Source organism: Alexandromys fortis, unplaced genomic scaffold (assembly GCF_014885135.2).
Source record: "Alexandromys fortis isolate MF-2015 unplaced genomic scaffold, M_Fortis_MF-2015_v1.1 scaffold_167, whole genome shotgun sequence".
Taxonomy (NCBI): domain Eukaryota; kingdom Metazoa; phylum Chordata; class Mammalia; order Rodentia; family Cricetidae; genus Alexandromys; species Alexandromys fortis.
The window spans coordinates 1,254,488-1,268,621 of record NW_026068050.1 but is presented as its reverse complement, the minus strand read 5'-3'; the positions used below and the strand labels follow the sequence as shown (position 1 = coordinate 1,268,621).

Genomic DNA, 14,134 nt, shown 5'->3' with positions numbered 1-14,134 from the left:
TGGGAACTAAATTTTTATATCCTTAGTAACTAATTAATAGAAGTGGGAGAAAATCAAGAGAGTTGATTCAGACTATTATTTAGAAACATGGAAATTAAGCATCTAGGTTGGTAAGCTATGAAAACTTCATCCGAAGTAGGGAAGTTAGGGCAGGAATGATGGAGCTGGATTTGGACAATTTCTTTAATATGAGCAAAACTGCATTACATACTTATAATAAAACATTAGATATTACAGAAAAGTAAAAATGAACAAAAAAGAGCCCCCATACTCCATACACCCAAGGCCTAACACTATTAATTGATTGGTGTCTTTTCTTTGGTTTTCTTATGTTGAGCTTTATGCCACTGAAGTCTGATCTATACATTCTCTGTTTTATTTTCATGAACAAAGGCATTTTATCATCCACATTTTCATGAATATTATCATGGCATCATGTTATTTTATAACCAATAAGATACTTCTATGTATAGTAATTTAAGTTTCCCTTCAATATTTGAGTAATATCATTTTCTTTTCTTTTTCTTTTTGGTTTTATGAAACAGGGTTTCTCTGTGTAGCCTTGGTTATCTTGGAACTCACTATGGAGACCAGGCTGGCCTTGAACTCATAGAAATTTGCCTGCTTCTGCCTCCAGAGTTCTGGAATTAAAGGTGTGGGATACTAATACCTGGTTCAAATGTACGAACATTTTCAAAACAAAGATAAAAGTGAAAATACCCGGTTCAAGTGTAAAAACATTTTCAAACCTACAGTATGTGGAAAGAATTATGTAATAGATGTCATATATCTACCACCTGAGTACTAGAGTTAACATTTTACTGTACTTATTTTCCCACACATGCCCCAATTTATCCTCTGTTCAATCATTGATCCATTTTATGTTCTAAAGCTTTTCAAAATAAATTGTAGTTTGTAAGCTTTATCCTACACATATCATCAGATGTCTAATTAACCAGAGTTCATGTTTATAGTTCTTTATTAAAGTATATTTTACATATAATGAAATGCAAAAAAAATAGGAGCTTTTTACTTAAAATATGATTGCAAACTGAATGGCTACTTCACATGTCCTAGTATAATAATATAGCTTTATCTCTGGCAGGTGGCATTAGAGAAATACTAATAATGGTCAGCCAAACTGTGTGTGGACATATTTTTCTACACCACCCGAATTAAGTGGCATGGCATGTTTTAGTTGGTCAATCAGCTTGATTCTTTGAATCTGTAAGTTTTTTACCCTTAAATAAATAACCCTTTTATTAATCATAATTCCAAACTGGTGTGGGATTGTTTTGTGACTTATGCCTTCACATACACACACACACTATCTATTTAAATTTGGGGATTGCAGATGTAGTTCAGTTAGTGGAGAGCATGTCTAGCATGCACAAAGCCCCTAGTACTGACAACATATAAACTGTATATAGTGTTGCATGCCTATAAGTCTAGAATTTAAGAGGTAGAAATAGGAGGATCGTATGTTTAAAGTCGTCCTCTGGCTACATAATGAATTCAAGACTGGAAGGGGATCCCTAAGACTATGTCTTGAAAAAAAAAATGAAAGAAAGACACACACTGAATGAATTAAAAAAGAAGATCTACTTGTTTTACTTTTCACAAAAAATTCATGTTACAGCAAAAACATACCAAAAATGAAAATGAAAGGATGGAAACCATTTTCTAAGCTAATAGAACCAAAAAGTAGGCTAAAGTAGCATATTCATATCTGACAAAGCAGACATGAGATCAAATGAGTCAGAAAGGATAAAGTCACTACAAAGCTAATAAAAGGAATCCTCACAAAATCTTAACAATATAAATGTATATGCATCAAATTTTGGTAAACCTATTTTCATAAAACCAATACTACTAGGCAAAAGGGACGAATAGGTCCAGATACAATAATATTAACTTTTATACCTCACTCTAATCAGCAGACAATCCACACAAAATATTAAAAGGTAAAGTTCAGAGTTAAATTGTATCATAGATCAAATGAACTTAGCAGACAATACAGAGTATTCTGTCCAATAGTTATAGAATACAATTCTTTATAGCAGCCCACAGAAATTTACCCATACATAATATATCTCATTTAGTTTATAAAGCAAGTTAGTAAACAAAAAATTTTGAAACAATTCCTTGTATTTTATAGTACAGTGGGATCAGGAATTCAAGGTCACCCTTGGCTACAAAACAAATTTGAGGGCAGCCTGAGTTTCCCACCTTGTTTTAAAATTTAAAAAAAAAAGTTTAACATATTAAACAGGTTTTAGAAAAACAAGTATCATGTTTTTTCTCCTATATAGATTGTAGAAAAATAATTTAAATACATGAAAGTGTACATGAATAAATAGGTGGTCAGTTAAGGGGCAAGAATGGTAACAGAGGAGCAGATGTAATTAATTAAAGTGTACTACTTGAATGCATGAACATGAAACAATACAATAGTGTCCTATATTATTAACATATGTGCTTTATTAAAATATTAAACAGAGGCCTACAAGATGGTTGCCTGGATAAAGACACTTGATGCCAAGACTGACAACCTGACTTTGAACCTCATCACCCATCTATTGGAAGGAGAGAACTGAACCCTGCAATGGTTCTCTGAGCCCCACATCTATAAGATGGCATAAACAGGCACACAAAATAAATACATGTAAAAAGAAAAGTTATACATAAACCTACTGTAAGACTGCAACCCACTCTAGGTATTTACAAAAAATAACAATAAAAACAGAAAGCAAACATCACCTAAAAGCTTTATAATGAATCCTCACAGCAGTTATCATTAGAATAGACTAAGAGAAAAATGTCCATCAATAGGTAACTGGAAGAACTATGGATTTTGCATACAATAATTATATTTCATGGGAAGAAAATAGAAAAGAAGACCAGCCCATACAACAATATGAAAATCAATTCATGATGAAGAATGAAAGAGGCCAGAAGAAAGGATAGATTCTATGAGCCAGTCACACAGGTCTAGAAAATTCAAACATCTATGGTGATAGAAAGCAGAGCAGTAACTGCACATCTGCAGAGCTGAAGAAAAAAGTTGAATTCCACAGATGACTTATGAATGTTCACTATAATGATAGCTGGAGAGATATACACATGACAAAACTCATCACATGTAGTATTTTACAGCTGTGCTGTTATTCTGTCTAGTATATCTCAATAGACCTGCTTATTATAAAGTATGAAACTGTACCTAGCAAATTTTAAATAAACCAGAAAATCTGTTATTTTAGAATTAAATGATACTTGGATAAACCCGTGATACTATTATATGCTATAAAATACACTTGGTTACATGATTATAGATTTAAACATACCACACCTTAGCTTCTTCCTCTTGAGCTTTCTTCACAATTGCCTGTAGCTGTACCTCTCGTTTAAATTCAGCATGAAGTAATTTCTCTTCCATCATCCTACGCCGTTGATCTAGTAATTCTTCCTTCCACTTTCGGACATCTTTCTCCTATGTATGACAAATTATCACATCATTAACTTCAAAATATACAGTAATTTAGCAGAAGACTAAGGATAAATGGAAAAATTCATGAGTATGACTAATGATTAAAAACCAACTACATAACCAGAACACAGCTTCCACAGTTCACCGGCCACTTAATAACAGTGCACTCCTGGCAACAGTGTAGCTAATAATGTCTCAGTTTTCTTATCTATAAAAAGGAGAACAGTACTCAGCCCTAAACAATACATTTATATCACCTCTTCTAAGGTTCAGGAATATTACAAAAGATGAACAGTAAGAGCTGGGTGACAGGGAGAAAGGTCTGCAAAATACTCATTTCTGGGCACAACACAGCCATTACAATTGTGAAACAACAGCCACTCCAGCTGCCTGCATGGAGCCTACATAAAACTAGGTCTCTCAACAGTAGTCATGGGTGGGGAGATCATAGGACCCCATCTCTTCATAGGGAACTATTTGCTATTAATGGTCGCCTGGAAGGAGAGTCATGCCATTAGTTGTGTGCCTGTTTACTGAGCCCACCAAGCTTCAGTGGATAGCTCCACACCCATGGTCACATGGATGGCCCTGGTAAAACATAACAGGTCACAAAACACAAAGATATACAGTGAAAAATGGGACTACTGGGATGAGGATAGACAGGGGCAGGAGGGAGATAGGAGAAGTGAGAATAGTAATCAGAACGGATACATACAGGTATGGACTTATCAAAGACTATGTATGTTATTAATAAAATCATATTTCTGACAAAGGGGGTAAGGAAAAAACAGTATCTAACCGGGTTATTCTGAAGATGTAATGAAATGAATTAGCCTCTTAAGACAGTGCATTAGATGTGATTGCATTTGCAGATTATCACTGCACTGAACCATGACACACTGAGAATGAACACTTCATATGATATTTAGTATTCATTAGCAACCTGACTGGGTCTACAGCACCTACGAGACAAACCTCTTGTGAGGAAGGCTAGGGTAACTCTAACAGGAAACCCCAACACAACTGTGGGCCACAGCAAGCCATGGGCTGGGATCCTGAACTGAGAAAAGGGAGAAGCAAGATGAATACTGACATTCATGTCTGCTTCCTGACTCCAACAGCAGTGTGAGCTGCAGTGCCAGCCCCTGCCTCTATGACTCCCATGCCATAATGGACAGCATCTGCAAACTGTGAACCACAATAAACCCTCTCATTCCTCAGTTGCTTCTGTCAGAATTCTGTCACAGCAGTGAAAAAAAAATAAACTAATATATGGTGCATGTCTTTTCTTTAAAATGTTTAATATTTCCATAAAACAATCTATAATCACTAAAGAATACTTTTTTATTTTTAACATTTCAAATAAGAAACATAAAAGATATATTCAGTGCCTCAGGAAATCAGATTCAATAAGAAGGCAGATAGATCTGCATGAGAAGCAAAGCAATGAACATGTCAGTTGGATTTTATCTAAAATCCATAATTACATGTTGAGTCACATAAATGACTATGCAAAAAAATATTACAATACTAGGAACCACTCCTTGAAGTCTGAGCTCTGAAAACTGTTCCTCATGTGACACTAAAAACACTGTCTTCTCACATACCCAGTTTCCACATCTGAAGAACACCTGTACTGAGTACCACACAGTACTGCAATTAGATGAAACCCTTTACCTAACAATGTTAAAATGATAACCTATTATAAAATTGGAAAATGGGATTTACTACTGAAATTAGAAAACAAATAGGGAAGATCAAATTAAACCAAAGAATCTCCACAATTATAAAAATTTTAGCAATCTCTGAATTATTCATATGAATAGTTAGAAATCATCACAATAATGCAAAAATGCACTGTATAATTTTATTCATATTTAAAAAGAAAACATGGCTATGTTAGAATACTTTATCTAAAAATGACATAATATTAACTTTGGAGAAATCCACAGTATTGACAGCTTTTCATATGCAATCTACTCATTCTAAATGACAACTTTTTAAGATTAAAATTTTAAAAAAGGTCACATTGTCTTCTACCCCTAGAAAATTAATTACTGTATTTTGAAGGATCTAATGCTACCTATCTCATTTTTATAAGCATTCTTATTATTGTATTCATTATTCCTTATGAATGTACATAATACACTTAACCTATACATATTAATTCTCCAACTATTGAAAGGCATCTTTTGTCACATACTTGTGCATATCATCTTGTCATTAGTGTGAGAGAGTCAGTTTCTAAGATGCTCCCAATGGTCAAGGTCAACTGTTATTAAGTTCCTTGTATAACATCCTCCCCAAATGTGTCAAGACTGCGCTCCAAAGAACTCAGCAAAATGATGTGAAGACAGCCCTGCTTCCATTTTATTACCTCTCATGCTCTCTCTCTCTTGTCTTTCTCTCTATTCCTGACTACTTTGTGCAGCAACCACCATTTCAGTGTGAAGACACCCAGACTGAAAAGAACACTTGGCAGGGAACTGGGCTTTCTAGATAACAGAATATAAATTCAGGACTAGGAACAGCATCCATGAGTTTGGTGGGAGTTCTTCCTTACCCCAGGGGACTGAGAGTCATCACAAAACCAGAGCAAGGCCCACTAAGCAGTCTATTCCTAGTTTTCCATGAAAAACAATAAAAGTGATCATGTGTTGGAACAAAATCTATCTATCCAATGTTATGTTTTTATATACCCCATTTAAACATCACATCACAGCAACAACTACATTTACTATTTTACAGATTATATAGAAAACAGTCTTTGGGTACATATCCACAGAGTAGATCTATCTGCAGTTGTGTTGAGGAACCACCACTCTGACTTCACAGTAGCTGCAGTTTACAGTCCCACCAATAATGCATGCATGTTCTCTGTTCCTCACATTATCAACAGCACTAGTTGCCCTCACTTTTTTATTTAAAAAGTTTAATTTTGATAATTTCATACAAAAGAATTTTATTTGTATCTTTTCCAGCCCACCCTCTTCCTTCTCCAACTCCTTCCATGTTCACATTTCCTCTCAAATTCGTGACCTCTTGTTCTTTATTACTATTTTACACACACACACACACACACACACACACACCTTACATACAACTTGATGAACAGGAGAACTTCTGCTGTGAGAAAATGTCTTGTATTTATGAAAGGGAAGTTGTCTACATTAAATCTCAACAATATGGTCACTAAACAAAACACCACCAGTTGGCATGACAACATGGATGGGAGAAATCTTTTTTTTCTATTTATTTATTTGTTTATTTATTTATTTAAGATTTCTGTCTCTTCCCCGCCACCGCCTCCCATATCCCTCCCCTCCCCCACTCAACTCCCCCTCTCTCATCAGCCTGAAGAGTAGACCAGGTTCCCTGCCCTGTGGGAAGTCCAAGGACCTCCCACCTCCTTCCAGGTCTAGTAAGGTGAACATCCAAACAGCCTAGGTTCCCACAAAGCCAGTATGTGCAGTAGGATCAAAACCCAGTGCCATTGTTCTTAACTTCTCAGTAGTCCTCATTGTCCGCTATGTTCAGCGAGTCCGGTTTTATCCCATGCTTTTTCAGACCCAGTCCAGCTGGCCTTGGTGAGTTCCCGAAAGAACATCCCCATTGTCTTAGTGTGTGGGTGCACCCCTCGCAGTCCTGAGTTCCTTGCGCGTGCTCTCTCTCCTGTTCCTGATTTGGACCTTGGGGTTGTAGTCCGGTGCTCCAATGTGGGACTCTGTCTCTGTCTCCTTTCATCGCCTGATGAAGGTTAATATCCAGGAGGATGACTATATGTTTGTCTTTGGGTTCACCTTCTTATTTAGCTTCTCTAGGATCACGAGTTATAGGCTCAGGCTGTACCCCAGCTGAGGGAAGAACTGATCTCCGGAGAGGAGGCTCCTAAGAAGTTATTCAATCTCAAGTGATCAATCTTTTGTTTTCTTGATCTTATTCACTCTGACTGGGATATAATAAAATCTCAAAAGTAGTTCTAATTTCCAATTTTCAAATTGAGTATTATCCTACTGGATATTATTTTAAGTGGATAGTCCATCCAAATCTCTAATTGGCAAGGAAGAGTAAACACTTTTAAACATATTTCTTCACAAGAGAAAAAACATGCCTGCCCCAATAAGCCATGGTTGTGAGGCTCTTAGGCCCCAGGGATGAACCTGTTACTATTGTTCTGTTAAATGGAGATAGTATCAACTGCCATTTAAATTTAGACTACTCTACCCATAGATTAATGCAGTGCTCAGACTTCATCAGAGAACTTTATTCAGTGGTTAATGCAAAAACTCACACTGGACAAAGGGCAGAATGTGAGTGTCGGTGGAGTGTTCAATCACATATGGAACACCCGCATCACACACCGTCCTCAAGACTTCAGGAGTGGAAAGACTATGAGGCAGAGGTAGAGGAGGACCTGAGCAAAGCAGTGTCTTCTGGACACAACGGCTCCGCTGCACTCATGCATTCACAGACTGTGGATGCCTGCATAAGACCTGCTGCACAAGATCAACACTCTAGCATGGAGTAAGGAGGGGGTCATGAGTCCCCATCCAACTGAGGAGCTATGAAGAATTGGTGGCTTCTAGGGGAGGAAGAATTAGGTTTTCTTAAAGGGGAGAAGAGGGTGGTGGTGCTGGTGGTGGTAAAGATGATAAAGATGACAAGACAACAGGAAGCTGGGCAGTGTAAGAAAGTGGGGATAGCTCTGGGAAGATCAGGAAGACAAATTTGGGGTGAATATTATCAAAATACATTATATGAAATTCTCAAAGAATTGATATAAATATTTTTAAAAGAGATACACTTTCTAGACATCTACATTGGGTATATAGCCTCTGTAATTTTGGGGAGAGTCATCCTATCATGTGTGAAGGGATACATCATTGAAGTTTAATTTGCATTTCCCTGATCATTACAGAAATTGAACATCTTTCTGAGTACTTTTTAGCCATCGAAATTTTACTTTTTAAGAAGAGTCAATTAGGCCCTTTGCCCAGTGTGCACAAGTTATTATTGCTCTAAATACTCAGTTGTGCTGGCTCCCCAGTACTTTACATTTTAATACCAAATCTGATCACTTTCACAGTAATTTTGCCATTTGTAAGCTGTTATCATTTCACTGATTTTTTTTCTTCTTTGCAGTGCAGAAGAGTTTTAACTAGTATAATTCTTTATCCAGTTTTACTTTTGTTGCCTATATCTTGGTGTTATACCAAAAAGAATTATTGCTAAGATAACAAATGTCTTCCTGTGCAGTCTTCAAATTCTGTAATTTCAGGTCTTCTTTGAAATATTTAATCCATTTTGCAGTGATTTTTGTGTATGGTATGAGAACGAAGTATTATTTCATCCTTTTTTGTCTTTAAATATCCAGTTTCCACAGCACCATTTACTGAAAACACTATGCTTTCTCCATTGTACATTTTTGGTGTTCTTATCAAAGAATCAGACTGGGCTGGAGAGATGGCTCAGTGGTTAAGAGCACTTGCTGCTCTTCCAGAGGACTAGGATTCGATCCCAGAATCCACAAAGTGGCTAACAACCATCTGTAACTCCAGTCACAAGAAATATTATTCTTTCTCTGGTCTTTGAGAACAATAGGCATGAACATAGTGCAGAAACATTCATGCAAGCAAAACAGCAATACACATACAATAAAAATAAATAGGGCCTTGGACTTCCCACAGGGCAGGGAACCCTGAGTGCTCTTCAGACTGGAAAGGGAGGAGGAGGGGAGAGGGGAGTGGGGAGTGGGGAGTGGGGGGAGGGGGAGGAGGAGGGAAAAGGGAGGTTGGAGGAGGTAGAAATTTTTAATACAAAAAATGTAAAAAGAACTTTATAATGAACTTCCCCATAGTTAGTAAGTAAATAAGAATAAGCAATTTAAAAAAATAGACTTAATTGAAATAAATAAATAAATAAATCTTAAAAAAATTTGAAAACCTTTAGTTCCCATGTTAGTCCTGGCTTACCTGCAGCTCCACTGACATCTATGCATACTTGTATACACATGTAAAAGCATTTGATTAATATGTCTGTGCAGTAATTTTGAAATCAGGAAATCTGATGTTTCTGGGTTGGGTTTTTTTCTTGGTCAAGATTAGTTTTGTTACTTGTGGTCTTTTATATTCCATTAGAATTTCAGAATTTTTTCCTTTTCTTTCTTTTTTTTTTAAATCTTTTGGAAAAAAGAAATCCCAAAATAGAGGAATTTTATTAGGTATTCCACTGAATATGAAGTTTCTCATAGTAGTATGGCATTGCATCAGATATTTTGTTCTAATCAATGAAGATTAAGTATTTTTCCATTTACTTGTGACTTTTTTATTTTCTTTTATTTATTCCTTTTACAATTTTCAGTATACATCTTTAGCTTGTTTTTTTTAGTTTAAAATTTTATTTTTTTATTGTTTTTTTTTAATTTTTTATGTAATAAAAAGTAAAAGTCCTTGAGGTTGTGCTTAGGTTAATTCTATTGTTTACATTGTGAGTGTCATTGCTTTCCCTTTTAGAGAGTTTACTTTAGCTGGGTATAGTAAGATACAAATGTAATCAGCAATCACAAGGCAGAGGCAGAAGGATCATGAATTCTGGCTCTTCAATGTGCTTGAACAAATCTGTTGCTGAATTTCTCTAATAATATCTTAATTTGGTCACATTATTCTTTTTCTCCAAGGTTTTCTTTTTGTTGAACAAAAAAAATACACTCAGAAAACTATATTTTCTATATCTGTTTTATCAGTATCGACGCTTACCTCACAACAGACAAGAAATACCTGCTGTACTTGTCCAAAGACCACAATTAGCATAGTGAGCCCAATTCATTCAATATAACTCTGACTGCTCTTAGCTCAGCTGCCATATCAAGGTTATACAAAACTTTCTAATCCCTGACTTACTTTGTTGAGTAAATAGTATCTATGTAATATCTGTGATTAAGGTTGGTATAAGACCTCAAAGATAATATAATATACTGCTCAGTTAAGTATTAGGTAAAACAGTAACTATCCTACTTAAATATAAAACAAATTATTTGGCCAGGCAATGGTGGCACACGCTTTAATCCCAGCACTCGGGAGACAGAGGCAGGCAGATCTCTGTGAGTTTGAGGCCAACCTGGTCTACAAGAGCTAGTTCCAGGACAGGTTTCAAAGGTTCAGAGAAACTCTGTCTCGAAAAACCAAAAAAAGAAAAAGAAAAGAAAGAAGAAAAAAAAAGAAAAGAAAAATTATGTTCTCTGATCTCAATCCCATTAATATACTAGTATATTTTCCTTGAATAAGAAAAAAATCAGAGTCAGCTAATCATGAAATACAGGATCTCTTTGAAAGCTTGGTTGATGGCTGATGGCCTTACTTAATGAAAGCACAGTGACTTGAAGGTTCTTAACAAACACCTGTCCTTGAAGTGAAAAAAGGAAGAATATCAGGACACAGACAGGGACTCAGAAGCACAAGCTCAGCAAGCTGTGGGACATCTTGCATGAGGACTTACTGAATAACTTACACTCAGCTCCAAGGCTAGGTGATACAATCCTAGGAAGGGCTGGCCTATAATTCACATTTGGCCAAATCAAGCATGATGTTTTGTTCTTTGGCTAATTATTATAGCCCTGAGATAATAATTTGCATTCGATGTGCAACTGCTATGCCAAACATATATGACTTCAGACTTTATAGTCCTAGAAAAGAAGTCATTTTAGAGTCAAAAAAAATTAAAGTTTTTAGAGATGTTAAGTTACCTATCTCTCAAAAGAATGCTTCTAGCAAATTCTAAAAGGCTAACCAGAAATAAATTTCGTCTTTAATATTGCATTTACCACATCTGGAAATCTGGTGATCAGATAACTCTTTTAAGTTAGGTGAATGGAAGGTAGTCAGATTCAAAAGTTACAGCAGAACCATCAACACAGCTCAGTGAAGGCACCCTTGTCAAGCATGATGTCCTGAGCGCAACTCTTAGGGCCCACATGGTCAGAGGAGAAAAGGAACTCTTACAAGTTCTCCTGTAACATTCCAGACACCATGGTACATGCACATGCACATGCACGCACACACACACACACACACACACACACACACACGAACACAAAAAACTAAGTTACATAAGGTATGGAGACCTTCTAAACTATCAAAAAGCCCTTAATGAAATAACATAATTATTGCATCAGAGAAAGTAGCTCCATGAAAAGTCACTATTGGGATGAAGAACCCACGTATCTGAGAAGTATAATAGTCTGATTTTGCAAAGGGCTGGGAATTGGAATTGGAACATTACTTAAGATGTTCACTTTTTGTTCTGGGGAGGGAGCTATTGAGAATTAAAACACCCTAGATGCTCCTCAAGCCCTTTACACAGAGTAACATATAATGGATGTGCTAATTGTGAATGATATTATGGTTTCAGTTTCTTTCCAAAAGCTGTTCCATTTTGTTATTATGCATTGTGTTACTATGCATCAATTCTAGCCACGTGCATTTAACATGCCTGCCCCATGGAGAAAGGCTGAGAAAGCCACAAGTGTAAAGATAGCCCCTAAAAACAGGTGCTGGTGGCTAGAGGAAGAAGAGCTGCAGAACAAAAGGTTTTACAAAACAGGAGCGTCCTGTGTCTCTTTAGTATAAAAAAGGGAATTTCACAGGCTAAAGTAATATTCAAAATTATAAAACCATCTGTGAATAATATTAAAACAAATGCTTTCAAAAGATTCGACAGAATTGCAGTTGCTAAATGAAGTTTGAAAGGGTAATAAAACTGTTTTATGGATAGATAAAACAGGATTTAGCTGTTTTATTTCCCAAACAATTATATTTTTTCACTGAAAAGAAACATTATTGCACAGTCATTTCTATTTTCTTGAATTCTACTACAAATTCAACCAAGACTCCTATGTCCTTAATACAAAGTACCAATAGATGAGCTATTCAAACCATGTCGCCATGGCATTTCCTGGGCTAGCTTGGACAGTCTATGTCGCATAATAAATCCACTTTATTGTCCAATTTTATCTATATTAGCATTTTTGAAATGTGCTTCATGACATGGTCGCCACTATAAGTAGTGCTCCATTTCCCTGACAGTGCAGTCAGTTTTTGCAAAAAAAGCAGGTAGGTCCTTGGCTAGAGCAGAAACAACACATATTTCAGGTCAAGGATGAGGACATGTACAATTGCTAAGCTGGAAAAGTTCCTAGCATTCCTATGTTCTGGTTTTGCCTGTTAATGTATTCATGAAACCAATGGCATCATGTAAATTTTTCAAGTGTCTCAGGAGGTCTACTTATTCAAATTTTGAAAAGGGGCTCATAGGCATGAGATTTCAACGACAGCACTGTCCTTCATAACTGGAATAGACAAACCAGTGGAACAAAAAGTATGCTTAGCTTCACAGTAAGGATCTAACTCCAGACAAAAAACCATTTCTATAAGACTGCCCAGCTATGCTAGAAGTGCCTATTCAAAGCAGGATGCCAGTCCAGAATCATCTCAGTTACTATATTCTAAAGTTCTAGAATTTCTATTTGCTTCCATTCATGGTTTTTATCTTGATTTTGAACCTATTTTTTAAAAAAATATTTTATATATATATATACACATATATGTATATATGCCTGTATGCCAGAATAGGGCATCAGATACCATTACAGATGGTTGTGAGCCACCATGTGATTGCTGGGAATTGAACTCAGGACCTCTTGAAGAGCTACAGTGCTCTTAAACTGCTGAGCTGTATCTCCGGACTGGTTTTTAACTTTTTTATCCTTGTGTTTTGTTAAATTACTTGTGTTCTCTTGTAAACATCTACAGAGATACTATTTTAAATACTTTGTCAAAAACTTGTATATTTCCAATTGTTTGAATCAGCTGCTGGGGTTTTATTATTTTCTCTGATGCAGTTAAGCTTTCCTCATTTTAAGGTTCCTTTTGTCTTCATATTGCTATCTGTTCATTTTTAAAAAGTGGTCAATTTGTATAACAGCCTGATTATCTAAGTGTAACAGCCTAGTTGCAATAGGAGAAGACAGTTACCTGGGGAAGCAGGTTATAGACGCACCAAAGGGGATCAAGAAAGTAGAAACATATATTGAGGCACAAAGTATGGCGTACATATACTCTGGGTCTAGAGCTATGCAACAGCACAGAAGTCTGAGGGCTGGAGTAACATTAAAAGCTACCAGTGTTTACCAGGTACAAAAGCTTCTTGGTATTTGAAGTATCTGAGCAGGATGCTGGCCTCCTCAACAGCACCTCTGTGCTAAGTAGTGCATGTGCCAGGTAAATAAGGGCCGGGCAGGAAACAGTAGGAGCCAGGGTTAGGGCCAGAAGTGCACACAGCTATGGAATTTGGCTTGAGGACATATGTGACAGTAGGGGACTATTCACATGGACTACAGTGTTGGTGGCATATATATATCCAGCTTATGTCTCTGTAGCTAAGGGAGATGGCCACAGCCAAACTTACAATATCCAGAGCAGGGACCAGGAACCCCACAAGCAGATGCACACAGCAAGCCTAATAATTTTAACTTCAAAACTCTCCTAGCAAATAGTTCTATATTTTGGAAAGGCCTCCCTAAGGAAATCTCCCAATGAAAATGGCAAGTGACAAAACAAAGTACACCTGTAAAAACCTTCCAAAATATCCATG

The 14,134-nt window shown here is 36.4% G+C and overlaps 1 protein-coding gene across 3 annotated transcripts in view; it reads right to left on the bottom strand.

Moving 5' to 3' along the window:
• Scaper (S-phase cyclin A associated protein in the ER) overlaps positions 1 to 14,134 on the bottom strand; it is a 467,165-nt gene that overhangs the window by 293,596 nt on the left and 159,435 nt on the right. For all 3 annotated transcript variants that reach the window (XM_050119436.1, XM_050119434.1, XM_050119435.1), the window contains one exon: positions 3,350 to 3,490. In XM_050119436.1, the coding sequence (XP_049975393.1) occupies positions 3,350 to 3,490 (141 nt within the window). The remainder of the gene's footprint in view (positions 1 to 3,349; positions 3,491 to 14,134) is intronic.